Source organism: Megalobrama amblycephala, linkage group LG2 (assembly GCF_018812025.1).
Source record: "Megalobrama amblycephala isolate DHTTF-2021 linkage group LG2, ASM1881202v1, whole genome shotgun sequence".
NCBI classification, from domain to species: Eukaryota; Metazoa; Chordata; class Actinopteri; order Cypriniformes; family Xenocyprididae; genus Megalobrama; species Megalobrama amblycephala.
Window position 1 is genome coordinate 286,538 of NC_063045.1, and position 19,982 is coordinate 306,519.

A 19,982-nucleotide genomic window follows, 5' to 3' on the forward strand; every position below is an offset into this window, starting at 1 on the left:
GCTGTACAGACATGTTTTATACCCATAAGGTTGTGCTTTATAACTGTATTTCTGTTTCAGTCTCATCACTGGAACCAGTTTTAGCTGGAAACACGGCTGGAAACTCTTTGTAAAACACTGACTTGAAGTAAATCTGTTTTTAATATTTAACGTCTCATTTGTTTTCTCAAGCTGTCACTCATACTTTGATCAAACTCCTAAACATTAACGAGCGTTGAGTTTTGCATGTCCAGAAACGCTCTAGTTTTAGTGTTGTTGAGATCATCTGTAGGCGGCAGAATGAACTGCGACATGTGATCGTTTATTTGCTGTATTTAAGGGTTCTGCTCAGTTTCTGTTCGTCTGTCAGCGTCATTTACACGCCTGATAATATGAAAAAAATTGGTTTTCACCAGTTTTCACTCAGAAATCACTAGGTTTTTCACAAATAAAGTAAATGCAAGAACACATTGAATTAAACGTGAAATCTTGAAGTAGAAAGAAAATATTATTTTCCTGCAAAATGAAGTTATGAAAGCCCATTTCCACATAAGAACAAAAATCATGCTTTGATAAATCTTAATTATGACAAGTTTATAATTATGACATACTAAGTAATAAAAAAGTCAAAATTATGACACGCCGAAAGTCATTATTTTCACCTGTTATAATTGAGATGAAAAGTCAAAATTATTAACTGTCAATTTTTATTGGTTATATTTAATATCACACCATGAAAATGGTTGTCAAAATATCAAACTTGAAAAAGTGGTTTTAAGTCATAACTGTGACTGCCAGAATTCAAAAATGTTGTCATAAAGTCATAATTATGAAATAAAATGTTTAAATTCTGACAGTCAAGATTATGACTTGAAAAGTAATAATTATGACACATAAAAAGTCATTTAAGTCAGTTTTGACTCTGAATTTCAATTTGCCATTTATTACATTGTCATAATTTCAACTTTATCACATAATTATTATTTACATTGTCATAATTGATTTACAAAAGCATGATTTGAAAAAAATAGTATTAGCCTGACGGTTATTGAACTGAATCTGTCGTCTCACATGAGGATCATTTCCTGGTTTGTCTCTGTGAAGCTTCAGCGTTTTGTTAAAAATGACGAATATAACGCTGATATGAGTGTGTCAGCAACATTTCAACACACTTCAGACTGAATCCAGCGCAGCAGTGAATCGGTCCAAATCATTTTATTAAAAAATCTCATCTCAGGATAATGTAAACCAGTTTAAACACCATCTAAAAATTACGGTTTCAGTTCATCTGTAACACAAACTCGACTACATGTAAAATCTCTGGATCCGTGACGAGCAGCGGAGGATATGACACACGTGATCATGTTTGTTCGTAGGCAAAGAAACATCGGTCCGTTTTCTGTTCTCGAGAGCTGCGGCTCGTCTCTCGTGAGGTCAGTTCGAGTCCTCGAGGTTCCCGCTCTTTTGGTCAGAATTGTCGCACAGGCGGTCCATGATGCTTTGCAGGCTGGGCTCCACGATTCCCAGCAGGGGCCTCTGGGAAGGGTCTCCGTTCCAGCACGCCTCCATCAGCTGCCAGCACTCCTCGTCGAACACGGGCAGACGCTCCGGCCGCGAGCCTGAAACACAGAGCGCTCTCGTTAGCCAATGAACACGCTGACCTTTACCCAGAGTTCACGGACACGTTCTGACCTTTCTTGACGTTGGTCCACAGCTGGTCTTTACTGGAGCACTTCTCAAAGGCTTCTGGGAGTTTGACGGAGCCGGAGCAGAGATACCAGAAGAGGATCCCAAACGCGTACACGTCCACAGAGTTATCGTACTTCCCTGAAAACACACACACACACACACACACACACACACTCTTCAACAACTGCTTCATACACAAATAACAATAACATTTAAAATTGTTGACATTTTGACAAACATTTTCATGGTCCAATATCAAAAATTACCATAAAAATCATCATTTATTAATATATTTTTATGGCCCAATGTTGAAGTTGAAGTATATTTTTAATTATACTACCTTTTTTACCTTTTTTAAAAAATAAAAAAACTATAATCTTTTACATTTAAATCACTTTAATGGTCCAATATTAAATATTACAATAAAAATTATTTAATTTTTAAAATGTAAAATTTCTATGGACTGATATTAAAAATTGCCATAAATTATGACTATTTTTATGGTCCGATGTTGAAGTCGTATATTTTAACTATACTACTTTTTTAAATAAAAAAACTTTTATTGTAATATTTAATATTGGACCATCAAAGTTAATTTTTTAATTTTTTTTAAATTAATAAGTTCTATGGTCTGATATTAAAAATTGCCATAAAATTGTAACTATTTTTATCACTTTAAAAAGAATATTTTTTTATGGCCCAAAGTTTTTTTTTTAATAAATAATAAATCGTTTATACTGTATGTTGAAAATAACTTTGATGGTCCAATATTCAAAATTACAATAAAAATTATTTAATTTTTAAAATTTAAAAGATCTATGGTCTGATATTAAAAACTGATATTAAAAACTTTTTATCACTTTAAAAAGAATATTTTTTTATGGCTCAAAGTTGAAGTCGTATATTTTTAACTATTCGACTTTTTTAAATAAAAAACTCTATAATCTTTTATACATTTAAAATCACTTTTATTGTAATATTTAATATTGGACCATCAAAGTTAATTATTTTTTAAAATTTAAAATCATTTTAAAATTAATAAGTTCTATGGTCTGATATTAAAAATTGCCATACAATTTTAACTATTTTAATCATTTTAAAAAGGAATATTTTTTATGGCCCGAAGTTTTTTTAATAAATAATAAATGTAATAAATATTTTATACTGTATGTTGAAAATAACTTTGATGGTCCAATATTCAAAATTACAATAATATATATATTTTTTTAAATTTAAAAGATCTATGGTCTGATATTAAAAAGGGCCATAAATTATGACTATTTTTTCACTTTAAAATGAATATTTTATGGTACAATATTAAGAATAAGCATAGAATTAATAATTAATTATTTTTATAATTTTAAATAAAAAAAAATGAATCATTTATTGTCTGATATTATTATTTTGCCAAAATAAATTAAAAACAAAACACTGAAGTCAACCCTTTTGAATGCTCTAGTAAATGTAGGCATCGCAAAATTACACCGAACAGTATGAACAATCGTTGTGAGATCTGCTGCAGACTGCTATTAAATTATTTAACCGGGTTATTAAATGATTTGTGTTTTTTTAAACATTAAAGGATATTAAAGTGAGAGTTACATGACAGTAAAGCTCATCTAAATGAATAAAACAGATGAAACTATTGAATATACGACACAGATTAATGCTAATAAATGAAATATACTCTAAAACGAGCTGATAACTGATATGATATCAATATCTTGAGCATCTCTACTTATATATTATTATTTGTTAACTGATTTAGTTTCATCAATATTTTTACTAAATGTATGAATCATTTTTAACATTTCTTTCATCAAAAACAGTTCTTGGACATTCAGTGCATTATCGAGTCATTTAAGTCCATTCAAGTGAGTCATCTGACTGAATCAGTCAAAGATTCAAACAATATACTTCAAAATAAACATGGTTATTTATTCATTTATGAACATGCAAAGATATTTGCAATTCTATTAGTCAAACACTGATGACTCTGCAACAGTTTCTCTATATTTTATCTAATAATCTGTTTAACATGCTAATAATTTCAATCATTTGAGTCAGTTCAGTGAGTCGTCTGACTGATTCAGTCTGATATTAAAACAGATGACTCCTGTGTTTGATTCACTGACCGATTCATTCTGAAGAATCGACTGGTTTCTGACCTGTGAAGAGCTCCGGAGCCATGTGGATGGGCGTCCCGACGATGCTGCCGGACATCATGGCCTCAGGCTTACAGAAGCCCAGGTCGGTGATCTTGGCCCGGTTCTGTTTGTCCAGCTGCACAGAAGAACAAACCCAGCGTTATGAAGCTCGCCACACTGAGCCAGACGCGAATCAGACGCAGTTCCTCACCAGAACGTTCTTCAGCTTGATGTCTCGGTGCAGAAGACCCTGACTGTGCAGGAAGCGGATCCCCTCCACCACGTCCAGAGCGATCTGGAGACGCTCCTTCAGAGACAGGGAAGGGGACCCCTGAGAGAGACGGACACGTCAGTCAGAACCACAGACAGACGGACAGAACCACAGACAGAAGTGTGACGGTACCTTCAGACCCGTGTAGAGATCTCTGTGCAATCGCTCCATGATCAGCAGAACCGCGATACTGGAGCCGCCGCCGTACGAGTGATCGATGACCGACCCGTGAAGATTCACTAACCGCTCGTGTTTCGGCAGAGACCTGACACAAATATAATGATTGATTACTCAAATGTTTGGATGTATGTGCGCTCATGATGCGTTTGTGGGTGAGTGTGATGCGGTCTGTGGTCGTGTGTCTCCAGTGCAGCAGGGGGCGCCGTGCCGTTACCGTGTGTAGTGGAACTCCAGCGCGAGGTCGTTCCAGTGCTTGTCGTCAGGAGGAACCACAGACTTGAGCGCACACGGGTGACGTCCGGCCCAGTTGTCGCACAGATACACCACACCGTACTGACCGCGGCCCAGCTCACGGCCCAGCTTCGGCTTTCCTGAGGAGAGACAGACGAGTCAGACAGAGACCAAACACACACACACACACACATCTGATGGTGTCTCACCGTGCAGCAGTATGTCTCGCAGTGATCGGCTCTCCAGTGACAGTCGTGCGAGTCGCGGAGCGTGATCCTTCCTGACCCGCAGCCAGAGGTCTTCAGTGCGCTCCAGACGACCCGTGTGACCCTCCTCCAGCTGTGCACACACACACACACACACACACCAGAGTACAGGATTTTATCAGTCACTACCAATGACCCTCATTGGGGAAAAAAAATATGTGTATATATATTATATATAATATAATATAATGTAATAATCAAATGAAGGTCAATTAGAACCGTGGCAGTGTGTTTCTCAATCCCATGAACACTGAAACAAGCAGTAATCAAATGAAGACCAAAGGAACACAGATTGAAGAGTGTTTCAGGAGTCAACATTCATCTCCTGTGATGTGAAGGTCTGACCTGTCTGAGCGAGGCGGCGAAGGCCTCATGGGAGCTGTTGAGGCGCGTCCTGAACTGAGAGCAGATGCTCTTGGCCAGTTTGGCGGCGCTGAGGCTCTCGATGGCGTCCTGCGCGACCTTCCGCTTCCACTCGGCCGTGACGGATGGCGGATTGACCCATGTGATCCGGTGGATGATCTGAGGACAGACGCACATGAGCGGCCGAAACACGCGGTGCGAGTGCAGGGCATTATGGGTGACTTACCTGTTTGATCTGCTCCCAGAAGAGGCGTGTGACGGAGGAGCCGGAGTGGAACGTCACCTCCACGTGATACGCCGCGTTCAGGATCTGCACGACAAACACAGAGCGGTATAAAATAGAGCGGTATTAATTGAATGATTACATGTTTCAGAGCGAAGAGCAGCATTTACACGCCTGATATCATGAGCTGCACGCATGTAAATGAACAGAGCCCAGCTTCACTGTGGAACCGGCAGCGCATACTTTTATGTGCCAGCAACCCGTCAAAATAAAAGCTTGATTGGTTATGGTTTGAAAGTGTAATTCTAATAGTAATAATACTAATAATGGCGTTGATGTTAGCGATGGCGATGATGTGAGCGATGGAGATGATGTGAGCGATGGAGATGATGTGAGCGATGGAGATGATGTGAGCGATGGCGATGATGTGAGCGATGGAGATGATGTGAGCGATGGAGATGATGTGAGCGATGGAGATGATGTGAGCGATGGAGATGATGTGAGCGATGGAGATGATGTGAGCGATGGCGTTGATGTGAGCGATGGAGATGATGTGAGCGATGGAGATGATGTGAGCGATGGAGATGATGTGAGCGATGGAGATGATGTGAGCGATGGCGATGATGTGAGCGATGGCGATGATGTGAGCGATGGAGATGATGTGAGCGATGGAGATGATGTGAGCGATGGAGATGATGTGAGCGATGGAGATGATGTGAGCGATGGCGTTGATGTGAGCGATGGAGATGATGTGAGCGACGGCGTTGATGTGAGCGATGGAGATGATGCGAGCGATGGAGATGATGCGAGCGATGGCGATGATGTGAGCGATGGAGATGATGTGAGTGAAGGAGATGATGTGAGCGATGGAGATGATGTGAGCGATGGAGATGATGTGAGCGATGGAGATGATGTGAGCGATGGAGATGATGTGAGCGATGGCGTTGATGTGAGCGATGGAGATGATGTGAGCGATGGAGATGATGTGAGCGATGGCGTTGATGTGAGCGACGGAGATGATGTGAGCGATGGAGATGATGTGAGCGATGGAGATGATGTGAGCGATGGCGTTGATGTGAGCGATGGAGATGATGTGAGCGATGGAGATGATGTGAGCGATGGCGTTGAGCGATGGCGTTGATGTGAGCGATGGAGATGATGTGAGCGATGGCGTTGATGTGAGCGACGGAGATGATGTGAGCGACGGCGATGATGTGAGCGATGGAGATGATGTGAGCGATGGAGATGATGTGAGCGATGGAGATGATGTGAGCGATGGAGATGATGTGAGCGATGATGTGAGCGATGATGTGGGCGATGATGTGAGCGATGATGTGAGCGATGATGTGGGCGATGATGTGAGCGATGGAGATGAAGATGATGTGAGCAATGGAGATGATGTGAGCGATGATGTGAGCGATGGAGATGATGTGAGCGATGGAGATGAAGATGATGTGAGCGATGGAGCGATGGCGTTGATGTGAGCGATGGAGATGATGTGAGCGATGGAGATGATGTGAGCGATGGAGATGATGTGAGCGATGGAGATGATGTGAGCGATGGCGTTGATGTGAGCGACGGAGATGATGTGAGCGATGGAGATGATGTGAGCGATGGAGATGATGTGAGCGATGGCGTTGATGTGAGCGATGGCGTTGAGCGATGGCGTTGATGTGAGCGATGGAGATGATGTGAGCGATGGCGTTGATGTGAGCGACGGAGATGATGTGAGCGACGGCGATGATGTGAGCGATGGAGATGATGTGAGCGATGGAGATGATGTGAGCGATGGAGATGATGTGAGCGATGGAGATGATGTGAGCGATGATGTGAGCGATGATGTGGGCGATGATGTGAGCGATGATGTGAGCGATGATGTGGGCGATGATGTGAGCGATGGAGATGAAGATGATGTGAGCAATGGAGATGATGTGAGCGATGATGTGAGCGATGGAGATGATGTGAGCGATGGCGATGAAGATGATGTGAGCGATGGAGATGATGTGAGCGATGGTTAAGCGATGGCGTTGATGTGAGCGATGGAGATGATGTGAGCGATGGCGTTGATGTGAGCGATGGAGATGATGTGAGCGATGGCGTTGATGTGAGCGATGGCGTTGAGCGATGGCGTTGATGTGAGTGATGGAGATGATGTGAGCGATGGAGATGATGTGAGCGATGGAGATGAAGATGATGTGAGCGATGGAGATGATGTGAGCGATGGAGATGATGTGAGCGATGGAGATGATGTGAGCGATGGAGATGATGTGAGCGATGGCGTTGATGTGAGTGATGGCGTTGAGCGATGGCGTTGATGTGAGTGATGGAGATGATGTGAGCGATGGAGATGATGTGAGCGATGGAGATGATGTGAGCGATGGCGTTGATGTGAGCGATGGTTAAGCGATGGCGTTGATGTGAGCGATGGAGATGATGTGAGCGATGGCGATGATGTGAGCGATGGAGATGATGTGAGCGATGGCGTTGATGTGAGCGATGGCGTTGAGCGATGGCGTTGATGTGAGTGATGGAGATGATGTGAGCGATGGAGATGATGTGAGCGATGGAGATGATGTGAGCGATGGAGATGATGTGAGCGATGGCGATGATGTGAGCGATGGAGATGATGTGAGTGAAGGAGATGATGTGAGTGAAGGAGATGATGTGAGTGAAGGAGATGATGTGAGCGATGGAGATGATGTGAGCGATGGAGATGATGTGAGTGAAGGAGATGATGTGAGTGAAGGAGATGATGTGAGCGATGGAGATGATGTGAGCGACGGAGATGATGTGAGCGACGGAGATGATGTGAGTGAAGGAGATGATGTGAGCGATGGAGATGATGTGAGCGATGGAGATGATGTGAGCGATGGAGATGATGTGAGCGATGGCGTTGATGTGAGCGATGGAGATGATGTGAGCGATGGCGTTGATGTGAGCGATGGCGTTGAGCGATGGCGTTGATGTGAGTGATGGAGATGATGTGAGCGATGGCGTTGATGTGAGCGACGGAGATGATGTGAGCGACGGCGATGATGTGAGCGACGGAGATGATGTGAGAGATGGCGTTGAGCGATGGCGTTGAGCGATGGCGTTGAGCGATGCCGTTGAGCGATGGCGTTGATGTGAGCGATGGAGATGATGTGAGCGATGGCGTTGAGCGATGGCGTTGAGCGATGGCGTTGAGCGATGGCGTTGAGCGATGGCGTTGATGTGAGCGATGGAGATGATGCGAGCGATGGAGATGATGCGAGCGATGGAGATGATGTGAGCGATGGAGATGATGTGAGCGATGGCGATGATGTGAGCGATGATGTGGGCGATGATGTGAGCGATGGAGATGATGTGAGCGATGGAGATGAAGATGATGTGAGCGATGGAGATGATGCGAGCGATGGAGATGATGTGAGCGATGGCGATGATGTGAGCGATGGAGATGATGCGAGCGATGGAGATGATGTGAGCGATGGAGATGATGTGAGCGATGGCGATGATGTGAGCGATGGAGATGATGCGAGCGATGGAGATGATGTGAGCGATGGAGATGATGCGAGCGATGGCGTTGATGTGAGCGATGGAGATGATGTGAGCGATGGCGTTGATGTGAGCGATGGCGTTGATGTGAGCGATGGAGATGATGTGAGCGATGGAGATGATGTGAGCGATGGAGATGATGTGAGCGATGGAGATGATGTGAGCGATGGCGTTGATGTGAGCGATGGAGATGATGTGAGCGATGGAGATGATGTGAGCGATGGAGATGATGTGAGCGATGGAGATGATGTGAGCGACGGCGATGATGCAAGCATGTGTGTACCTGCTTGAGGTGGTTGGAGGTGACGTTGTGCGCACAGGGCTCGGCCGTGGATTTCTCCAGGCTGCCCAGGCATCGCTCCAGCGTTCCCACAAAGCTCTCCCGCAGGTAGTCCACGGAGCTGGTGAGTTTATTAGCCACGGCCTGGTTAAGCCGGATCACGATCAGATCCTGGATCTGACTGATGCACACCTTGATGTCTTTAGGGCTCATGGGCTCAGAGTTAGATGTCATGATGATGTCTGCAACACAGAGAAACCACCGATGGAGTTAATCTACATGACTGTGCTGCTGTAAGGATTTACTGATAAACATTACCCAGAGCGTATTGTGTGTTCTATGAAGCAGCCTTTGAAAGGAGACACAGCTTTTCACTTTTGATTCTCATCATCTGTTGCTATGGTAACAGGACAGCCACGTGACACCCATTAACACTAATGAATATCCTCAAACACACAATAATAACTACCAGTGGATTTCCCCTCACACAGTCACGTTTAACCACAATAGATCCACACACACGCTAGCAAAGGGGAAGTTTCTCTTTCTAGGCTCTCAGTGGTTTCAGAGCATCACATTTAACTGTTTAATCCCATAATGAACAAAACTAAACTATTATTTTACCTGACCAAAAAAAAAAAAAAAAAAAAACCTCAAAGAAATTTAAAAAATATTGAACTAAAATAAAATAAAACAGAAATTGGCCACAAGTTAATTTTAGTTTTAGATACATTAGTTATATTATAAAACCTTAACAAGCCTGCACTAAACATGGAGCAGAAATAATGAAATCAGACTAAATGGAGAAATGTAATGCTGTTAAATCTTTCTGAATGAACTCTGACAGCCCTAAAATACGACAATAAAAACAAAATAAACTGAATCTACCAAACTCTGAAACTACATTTAAAAGAAACTAAACTGGAACAGTAAACTAAACATGAGAATATAAATTAACAATGATTCAAAACCTTTGAAATGTTGTAATTTTGTTCTGTTTGGACAGCGGAGTGTGTGATGTAATTAGCACCCGAATGCCACAGGAAGTGCTTTGACCTCTGACCTGTGAACTCCAGGTTGGCGGCGTCCTCCAGCAGCTGTTCCTTCATGCTGCCGAGCGTCTCCACGATCATCTCCTTCATCTCCTCCTGCTTGCGGTTGGCAATGGCCATGAGGGAGGAGAAGAGCTCGCCCTCCTTCTCGCGTGTGTACTCCAGACGCCGTGGCGTTATCTGAAGATCCCGCTGCATGTCGAAGGCCTGGAAACACACACAGCGTCAAAACCTCTTCAGCCTGAACATCACATCAGCTCATCTTCTATAAGGTCACCTGGTTGATGAAGAGGTCCAGGCAGCGGCAGTGGACGGCGTTCAGCAGCGTCGCCGCCTCCACCTGCTGGTTCTGCAGCACCTGCCTGATGAACGGCACCAACACGCGGTGCAGGCGCTCCAGACTCTCTCCCAGAATGCCCTGCATCTTGCCGGGCGTCTGTGCCGGAGCCCCGCAGGCGCAGTTTCCCGCTGATCCGCCGATGAGCTCCAGAGACGCGAGCTGCGTGAACAGAGCGCTGCGCTCCTTCTCCGCGGAACGGGGCGGTTCGGGCGATGCGTCCGTCGGGATCCGGATGAAGCAGACGGGGTACGGCAGAGTCTCGCGCACCTTCTGCAGCTCCTTCAGCTGCTCTGGGCTCAGCGTGTCCTTGCTGACGGCGTAGAGGATTATGGGAAGGATTCCACGCCTGCAGTCCTCCAGAGCCTCCTCCACGGGCTGGACGTTACGACACGGAAGAACCATGATCTTCACTTCCTGTCAGCAAAATTACAGAAGAACACATTCATCATTATGTTAAATGCTGATGCACGCTTCTAGCAATGCGTAAATAAAAACAAATCAAAATATTGGGTTTAATTTCACACTTGAAAAGCATGAAATGGTGCAATGTTGTGCAAAAGGCATGAAAACAACTAATATTGTGTGAAACTGAATGGAGATTATTAAATTATCATAAGATTTGTGAGTGAGTGGAGAGCTTCTTGAGACTCCAGAGACACCAGCAGCACATCATTTGCTGCTCAACACTGGCTTTTTATATAGCTGCCATTTTAATACAATAAATTTTTTTGATAGGAACTTTCCTCAATAAGCCTTTATCTGACCGAGTTCTGCTGTGCTCTAAATCACTCACAAATCTTATGATAATTCGATAATCTCCATTCAGTTTCACACAATATTAGTTGTTTTCATGCCTTTTGCACAACATTGCACCATTTCATGCTTTTCATCTTCAGAAAGATCTTTCTTCCTCTCCATATTGCATGAGAACTGTGACTTGCTTAATAATGTGGAACAACCTCTAAGTAGGGTTTCCATAGATCTGGCAAATTATTTTGTCTGAGGTTGATACCAGTTATCTAAAAAGACATGGATAAATAAACATTTTCTTAGAAAAACTAAAATCTGAATGTTTATTCTACTGAAATCTTACTGATATGTCACTTGCATAATAATTTGGTACGTGGTGTAATTAAAATGTAACTTTTCAACTAATTAATTTTAATTAACTAACTAATTTTAATCAACTTTTAATTTTTTCAACTAAATTTAAAATGATAATAGTGCACACATTTTAGAAGATCAATTTTTTTTATATCAAAAACATGTTTGTTTTGACGTTTCAATTAATATATAAATAAAACAAATATACAATAATAAAATGTGTTTGAATATTTTCTCAAAGTCAAAGTTTTTATGTTTGGTCAATAAAATGTAGTCATACATTTTAGTCAATTTTAGTTGTCAAATTAGTTCATGAAAAAACATTGATAAATGAAAACAAAAGTTTTGATCAATTTTTTGAGGATATTTTCAATACACTCTTCTCAACCAGTTAATATCCACAATATTTTCAATCTGCACAAAGGTTCTTAATATATCTGCAAAGTGATATTAATTAGAAACTTCTTATTTATCTTGCATGTTTTCTGACTGTGTGAAATGAGCTTGTGTAGGTGTTTCTACAGATAAAGGAGTGTGTTGGTCTGAGAAAGGGTTCAAGAAATATCAGATAGGGAGGGTCAAAGTTCGACTGTATGATTAAACCAAACCCGCAGTGGCAGAGCGAGAATAAAGAGCAGTAGCACACTAGCACAATAGAGTCAGTCAGTGCCGTCTCTGACACAAGAGCGATAGAGCGCTGAAGTCTCTCTGGAACAAAGACGGCCTGCAAACACGGCTCCTCATAAACGGCCGGCTGAGCCGCGGGCCCATCAGACCTGAACCCAACAAAGATCCGATTCACACGCATCAAACACGCTCTCCACTACTGCAGCTAACGCTGCTCGACGGAAAGACACGCGCGTGTGTGTGTGTGTGTGTTAGCAGGAATGCTGGGAATGTGTTCACAGGATGCACAGATTTCACTCCTCGCTGTCAGTGTATGCTTGGGCCGAACCACGAGCCCCGCGCAGGGACGGACGCTAATTAACGCCTGGGCGCTAACGTGTGTGTGTCGACCAAAAACAGACGGGGTTCATTTGAGAGCAGACGTGATTCTAGCAGAAGTGTGTGACGGCAAACATCGCTGAACAAACACACACGAGTTACAAACCGCAAGAGAGGATCATGCAGAAAATCTGTTCTGAGACAAACACACTGTTCGAGTCTGATCTGAGACTGCTTTGACCAAAGTCTGAACTCAGCCTGATTTGCAACTGATCTAAGATTAAGTCTGATTTCCCATTCGAGCCAGAGTCTGATCCGAAACCAATCTGTTGGATCAGAATTTGATCTGACTCTGATAGGAGTCTAGCAGACTGAACAGTGTTTTAGACTGACCCAACACTGAGTCTGATTTGAGACTGATCGGACTTGACCAAAGTGATCTGAGTCTGATTTTCAACCATTCCAAATCTGATCCAAGACCTTAATGATGCAAAACTGATTTGAGTCCCATTGATTCAAGACAGATCCGATCCTCTGATAGGAGTCTAGCAGACTGATTTGAGTGTTTTTAGACTAACTGGAGTCTGATTTACAACTGATTCAAGACGGAGTCTGATTTGAACCTGTCCAAGACATTAATAGGTCTGATGCCAAACTGATTTGACTCTGATTTGAGTTCCATTCGAGGATTTGAAACTCATCTGACTTGTCCAAAGTGATCAGAGTCTGATTTTTAACCGATCCAAGACCTTAATGAAGCAAAACTGACTTGACTCTGATTTGTGTCCCATTCAAGGCCGAGTCTGATTCAAGACAGATCCGAAACCAATCTGAGTTCGATCAGAATTTAACTAGAGTCTAATTTGCAACTGATCTAAGATTGAGTCTGATTTGAAACCGATCAAAGACCTTAATGAGTCTGATGTGAAATTAAATTTGACTTGAGTCTCATACAAGGCCAAGTCTGATACAAGACAGATCCAAAACCAATCTGAGTTGGATCAGAGTCTGATCTGGATTTGACAATGATCTGAAAGTGATCAGAGTCTGATAGCAGACTGAACAGAGTGTTTTAGGCTAAACTTGAAATCTGATTTGCAACTGATCCAAGACTGAGTCTGATTTGAGACTGATCTGACTTTGACCAAAGTGATCTGAGTCTATTTTTAATGAGTCCAAATCTGATTTGCAACTGATCCAAGACCTTAATGATGCAAAACCGATTTTACTCTGATTTGAGTTCCATTTGAGGCAACGTCTGATCCGAAACCAATCTGTTTTTATCTGTTTTGATCAGAATTTGATCCGACTCTGATAGGAGTCTAAGAGAGTGTTTTAGACTGATTCAAGACTGAGTCTGATTTGAGACTGATCCGACTTGTCCAAAGTGATCTAAGCCTGATTTTCAACCAATCCAAATCTGATTTGCAACGTATCCAAGACCTAAATGATGCAAAACTGGTTTGACTCTGATTTGAGGCCCATCTCATGGCACAGTCTGATTTAAGACAGATCTGAGTTTGACAGCAGACAGAAATGAGTAATTTTAGACTAATTAGAGTCTGATTTGAGACTGATCCAAGTTTGATTAGCAACGGATCCAAGACATTATAACAAAACTGGTTTGACTCTAATTTGAGCCCCATTTGATCGGACTGAGTTTGATTCCAGGACCAGAGCCTGATCTGATTATGATTCGAGACTGATATGAAACTGATCAGAGTTTGATAGCAGACTGATCTCAGTGATTTAGACTAATTTAAATCTAATTCACAACTCATCTAAGATTGAGTTTGATTTGTGATTTAACTGATCCCACATCCTGATCTGGAACGACACTGATCGGAAACGGATCGGTTTGATAGCTTTTGTTTAGAGACTGATCCGAGGATTTTTAGACTTGCTGAAGTCTGATTTGCGACTAAGTTGAGTCTGATCTAAGAGAGATCTGAACCTGTCCAAGTACTGAGTTTAGAACTCTTTTCAGTCATGAAAACAAATGAACTCATGAAAGAAAGGAATTCAGCCATGACCGAATCCACCAAGTATTTATAGGAGGGACACAGTTTTCCCATCACCACGGAGACACACATCACCACAGCAGCAACTAGTGGGCTTTTTTTTTCATCTGTGGTCATGTGAAGTGCACCAGATCCACAGAACAGGGTTATATAAACACCAGAGAATGAGAAGCTGATTGATGTTTCCAATGCTCCTGTAACTTTTCTCACCAAATGAAACCATATTTAATGTGAGGACAACATGAGCCTCTGACCTGCAGCAGTGCGTGATGGAGCGTGATCTCCAGCTCGGCCAATCGTTGCGCGGGGTCTTCGCACTCCTGGATCTCCAGGTCCTCGCGGGGCACCGTATCCCAGCGGCCGCAGTGAGCCGCCAGCTGATGCACCAGCTCGTACTGTCCGGGCAACGCCAGACTCAACCGCGTCTGACGGCCGTGCGTGAAACACAACTTCCTCCTCCTGCAGGCCCCGCCCTCCGCGCCACAGGCCCCGCCTGCTTCAGAGCCCAGGGGGAGGAGCCTCTCTCCCAGCAGGCAGTTCAGGAGCTGGTATCGGGCCGAACAGTCCTGACCCAGGATGAGAATATAGGGGGCGCTACCGACAACATTCTGCAGATAATCCTCATCGTGACGCGGGAACGAGATGCAGCTGAGCTGACCTGAGAGAGACAAGGAGACATACGATTACCGTATATGAATACTTACCTACATATATTTATACTAAAAAAATCATTTTAATTTATTTTAATATTTCATTTAGAAGATTTTCCACCAGATCCTAGAGGAAAAAATTAATTCAATTCATAAAAATGCCACACAGAGACATTTATAAAGATTTATGATGCATATGAATCGCTGAATCAAAGCTTTGAATTGATTCTCAGAAAAGCATGGAAGGGCAGATGTTTCTGTGTCTGAGATGCTTCAGTGTGTAGAAAAACAAGCTTTGGGTTGGTGTGTCCTGAGGCCTGCATCTCATGACCGTCTCTGAGCCGGACCGACTAAACACACACACACACACACACACACACAGAGCCGCGAGTCATTCTGGATATTATTAGGGAGTGCTCATAATCCCAGTGCTGCTGAGTCACTGCCTTATACAACAGCACTGCACACGCGGCTTCCCGCCGTAATCTGATTGACTGCTGCATGCTAACACGCTAACAAACGCCATCACACCATAAACCGATGATTAATGCTGCGCTCACATACCGACGCCTCAGAGTGAGATTCGCTGTCTGAACAGGCTGAAAGTATCATCTCATCAATCATATTTAATTTGAGTAACGGCGGTTGCAATATATAAATAAATCAATACATACATTTATGCATGTTTTGTAGTATTCAAAATTGCTAATTTGCAATTAAATGGTTAACAAAAAATTGGAAAAATTATATGGGTCATTGGCAAATAAGGTTTTATTAAGTGTCATCAATGAGATTATGCGGTTTTTATAATCAATAAAATTTGTCACCAAAAAAGTAATTTGGTTTAACCAAAATTTCGGTTTTACCGAATGACACTTTTGGTTACACCAAATGACGATATTTTCAAACAATGCTAACAGGCTGATATCTAGCAGGACAATCATACATTTTATATTTAGTTCAAGTTTTTAAAATATTACAACATTTTCCATGTTTTATAGCGGTTGCACCGAATGACCTGATGTTTCGGGACATGCGTATGATCAAGTGAAAACATGAATTTGTCAAATTTAGTTACTTAGCTTCATGACCATGTGGGTCCTTTGCAGGTGTCTGAATGATGTCACATGATATTGACCGCATGACTTGATCCAGAATGGTCCCTTAATATTGGTTACTCCGAATGACATCAATGAAATTCATTTTTCCGGACATTCTTTCTCATAAAGCAACGACTTCTACACATAATTTTAATATCATTTTGCACTATGTTGATATATGATGTTATAAAATCATGCCAGAATATAAAATATATACATTTTAAGACGTTTTAATCACCAATGAAATGGCTGTATTGACCTTTGGACGGTTAAACCGAATGACCTTTTGACACTTCAAAATCTTTAAAATACCTTTATATGTAGAAAAATATCATTAAACCCTTTTGGATTCAATAAAAGAGATCTAGTTATATTACCTTACATACTTTGGATGTCATATCTATGTCATATAAGGCCTTTGGACAAAAAAAATGACCCGTCACGTCATTGACAAATTAAGAATTTGTTCTCATTTTACTAAATTGTGCGCACAATATAATTAGTTCCCTCGATTTAGTAAATTGTGGCCACGTTGTACTAATCCGTTCCCTCATTTTGATTTAACTGATTTGATTTAATTTTTGTGTTCGATTTAATAAAACGAGGGAGCGAATTATTATATCGTGCACAATTTAGTAAATCGAGATAAATTATTATTTTGTGCGCATGATTTAGATTCTGGCTGCAATATACATATCTTTTCTCTGCACTAATTCGTAATTAAATTGTTAGCAATAAAATTTTGCAAAAAATAAAATTAATGAATTAATTAACTGAAATAATAAAAGTTTTGTAGCAAGTCACTAATTTGCAATTTATTTGTTAAATGCAATGCTTTTTATATAATATAAAATTAAAAAAATACAATGCATTTAGTGAATAAGAATTCAAATCCGTAAAACATCAAAGACTTGAATATATTGTTTTGTATGATTGCGGCTCATGACTGCAGGTTTGTGTGTTTACATGAGTTCATGAGGGCGTGGCCAGAAACGCTGCGCTCTGATTGGTGCTGAAAACAAGCCTGAACACAGCAGTGAGAAACACACGAGACGAGATCAGACAGGCCTGAGAAATGAGATGCACCTACTTTTATAAATCACAGGCTGATCTACGCAAAAACATGCATGAAAACACGCAAGAGTGTGTGTGCGGTCCAGGGAAAAGACCAGGGGTCACATGGGCCAGGGTCAAAGGTTGTGAGAGTGAACTGAACCTCCATGAGACGTCAGTGAGTCTGAGACGAGACCAACATCAGTGTCACTGAAACCGATGCAGATTAAACCAGCTCAATGATTTTATTGAGAAACCAGAGGAAGCTTGCGTCAGAACAAGCTAAACTCTTTTGTTACAGGAAAGACATCACACACACACACACACACACACACACACACACACACACACACACACACACACACACACACACACACACGTGCAACATCAAAGTAACAACAGTACAATATTCCTCATACTGTTCAAAATTCAGACGCATTATTCAAATTCTTACACGTGACATTAATGAGAATCATGAAAATAATATTAAAACAGGCTTGATTTTTAAATGTCAAATATAATTTCTGACTTTCATCTTTAGATTTGAAGGCGATGCATGAGTTGGGCATGTTTCTGTGACATACATCTGGCAGCAGAATGTGTGTGTGTGTGTGTGTGTGTGTGTGTGTGTGTGTAAAGTATTGTCGAGTGTTTAATACTTTGGTTCAGTTGAATGCGACTCTGTTCACAGCAGTTAAGCTGCTTATTTCGCACTAAATCCTGTTCAAGACATTTTCTGCTGTTAACACTAAACCTCCTGCAGGACACACACACACACACACACACACACACACACACAGTCATCAGGAATCACTGACAACTAATAACGCAATCACACACCAATGATAACACACTGATAACCGGTTCAACCGATATCCATTGGTTATAGTCGTTTGATAACAGCTCCACTGATCAATAACTTTATTTGTCGCGTCTTTAAAGAATAAAACCCAAACGGCAGTAATTACAGGTGACGTAACCTGTAAATCTTTTAAAACAACTTTATATGTACTTATTATTAAATAAAACAATTAAAAATCATTTTTGACAACCGCAATAAAAATGCACAATAAACTTATAATTAAAAAGTTAAAAATACGTAAATAAAATAGGTTTACGTTTAAATAGTAAAATTACCAAAACTAAAACTAGAAAATATTCAATTCAGAAAATTTAACAAACAAATATTAGGATTTAAACAAAAGTACTAAAACTAAAAATAAAGCATTGAATACTAATTCAAAATAGTAATAATAGTGTATAAATAACAGTAAAATTCGTGAGAAATGTGTAGCTTAATCAATCGTTTCTAGCATAAATATATTAAAATTTATAAATAATGCATATTATGTGTTTATTGTCTAATGATCTTATTTATTTTTATTTATAGAAATAAAACTGTTGGGAAAAACACGCTCATTAGTTGTAAATAAGTAACGGAGTTTGTGTTCAAACACGTCAGAACCGGACTGACCTGAATCCGGAGTGAGTCCAGATGTGCTGCTGCTGCTGCTGCAGGTGTTGCTGTGATTCTGTCGGATCTCTCTGAAGAAGATGATGGTCTCCTTCAGGTTCTTCTTCAGGAAGACGTTGTGTTTGTTGTAGTGGTTGAAGGCTCGGGTCAGATCTCGGAGCAGCGGACCTGCTTTCTGCGGGTTCTCCATCCTGATCCTGGACCAGAACCCGGAGCGACGCGTGTTTGTGTCACATATCCATCCAAACGAGTCCAGACACACGAATGAACGCCCGGCGTTTGTCCAGAGGCCCGAATCACTGCGGGATGGACCGAGCCAACACAACAACAACAACACTAGTGTGTGTGTGTGTGTGTCAGAAACACACACTCGGGCGGACCGGAGGCCGAACCGGGTCGCTGGTTCTGGTTCGCGGCGGTTCGACAGCTTTCTCCCCGCCGATCATCGATAATCCCGGTGTTTGTGTTGCTTCGGTTCGGAATGTTTCACTTTTCAGCCCAAATACGGGAGTTTTGCGCTGCCAGCCGCTGCTGCTGCTCTTCCATTTGGAGAGAAGGACGTTCGGTGGGCGGAGCGCGGCGCGACTGGTGCATGCTGGGAAATGTAGTCCGCTCAGCATAGCGAAAACACTTATAGTACCTACTAAAAACATGTACTTTATTATTTAAGGGAAAGATACTAATATAATGGAAGCCCAATTCCGCCACATGAGAAAATAAATCGTGCTCTGTTGAACATAAAAATTATAATTATGACATAAAAAGTCAAAATTATGACTTTTTAATCTGTCATAATTTCGACTCTTTATGTCATAATTAAGATTTACCCAAGCACGATCTTTTATACTTAATAAAACCATCTCAAATATATATATATATATATATATATATATATATATATATATATATATATATATATATATATATATGTGACACAATAAATTGATGCAATATATATAGCCTATACATATATATATATATATATATATTGTGTCGTTGCATGACAGCATTAGCATCCAGCTAAACTTCTTATCTTATCTAATCTTAATAATATTCCTTTTTATGTTCAAATTCAACTAT

General features: G+C 41.4%; 1 protein-coding gene across 1 annotated transcript; it reads right to left on the reverse strand.

The window, feature by feature from the left end:
- Window positions 1-1,178: 1,178 nt before the first annotated feature.
- Window positions 1,179-19,501, reverse strand: dstyk (dual serine/threonine and tyrosine protein kinase). Its single transcript, XM_048181891.1, has 14 exons — window positions 18,903-19,501; window positions 14,880-15,283; window positions 10,493-10,969; window positions 10,227-10,422; window positions 9,167-9,405; window positions 5,353-5,436; window positions 5,109-5,285; window positions 4,707-4,836; window positions 4,481-4,637; window positions 4,219-4,351; window positions 4,027-4,146; window positions 3,837-3,951; window positions 1,672-1,806; window positions 1,179-1,598 (listed from the first exon to the last, which is right to left on the reverse strand). Exons 1-14 carry the CDS (start codon window positions 19,090-19,092, stop codon window positions 1,414-1,416), a joined length of 2,742 nt encoding a protein of 913 aa, XP_048037848.1. The 5' UTR covers window positions 19,093-19,501; the 3' UTR covers window positions 1,179-1,413.
- Between the last annotated feature and the right edge of the window lie 481 nt (window positions 19,502-19,982).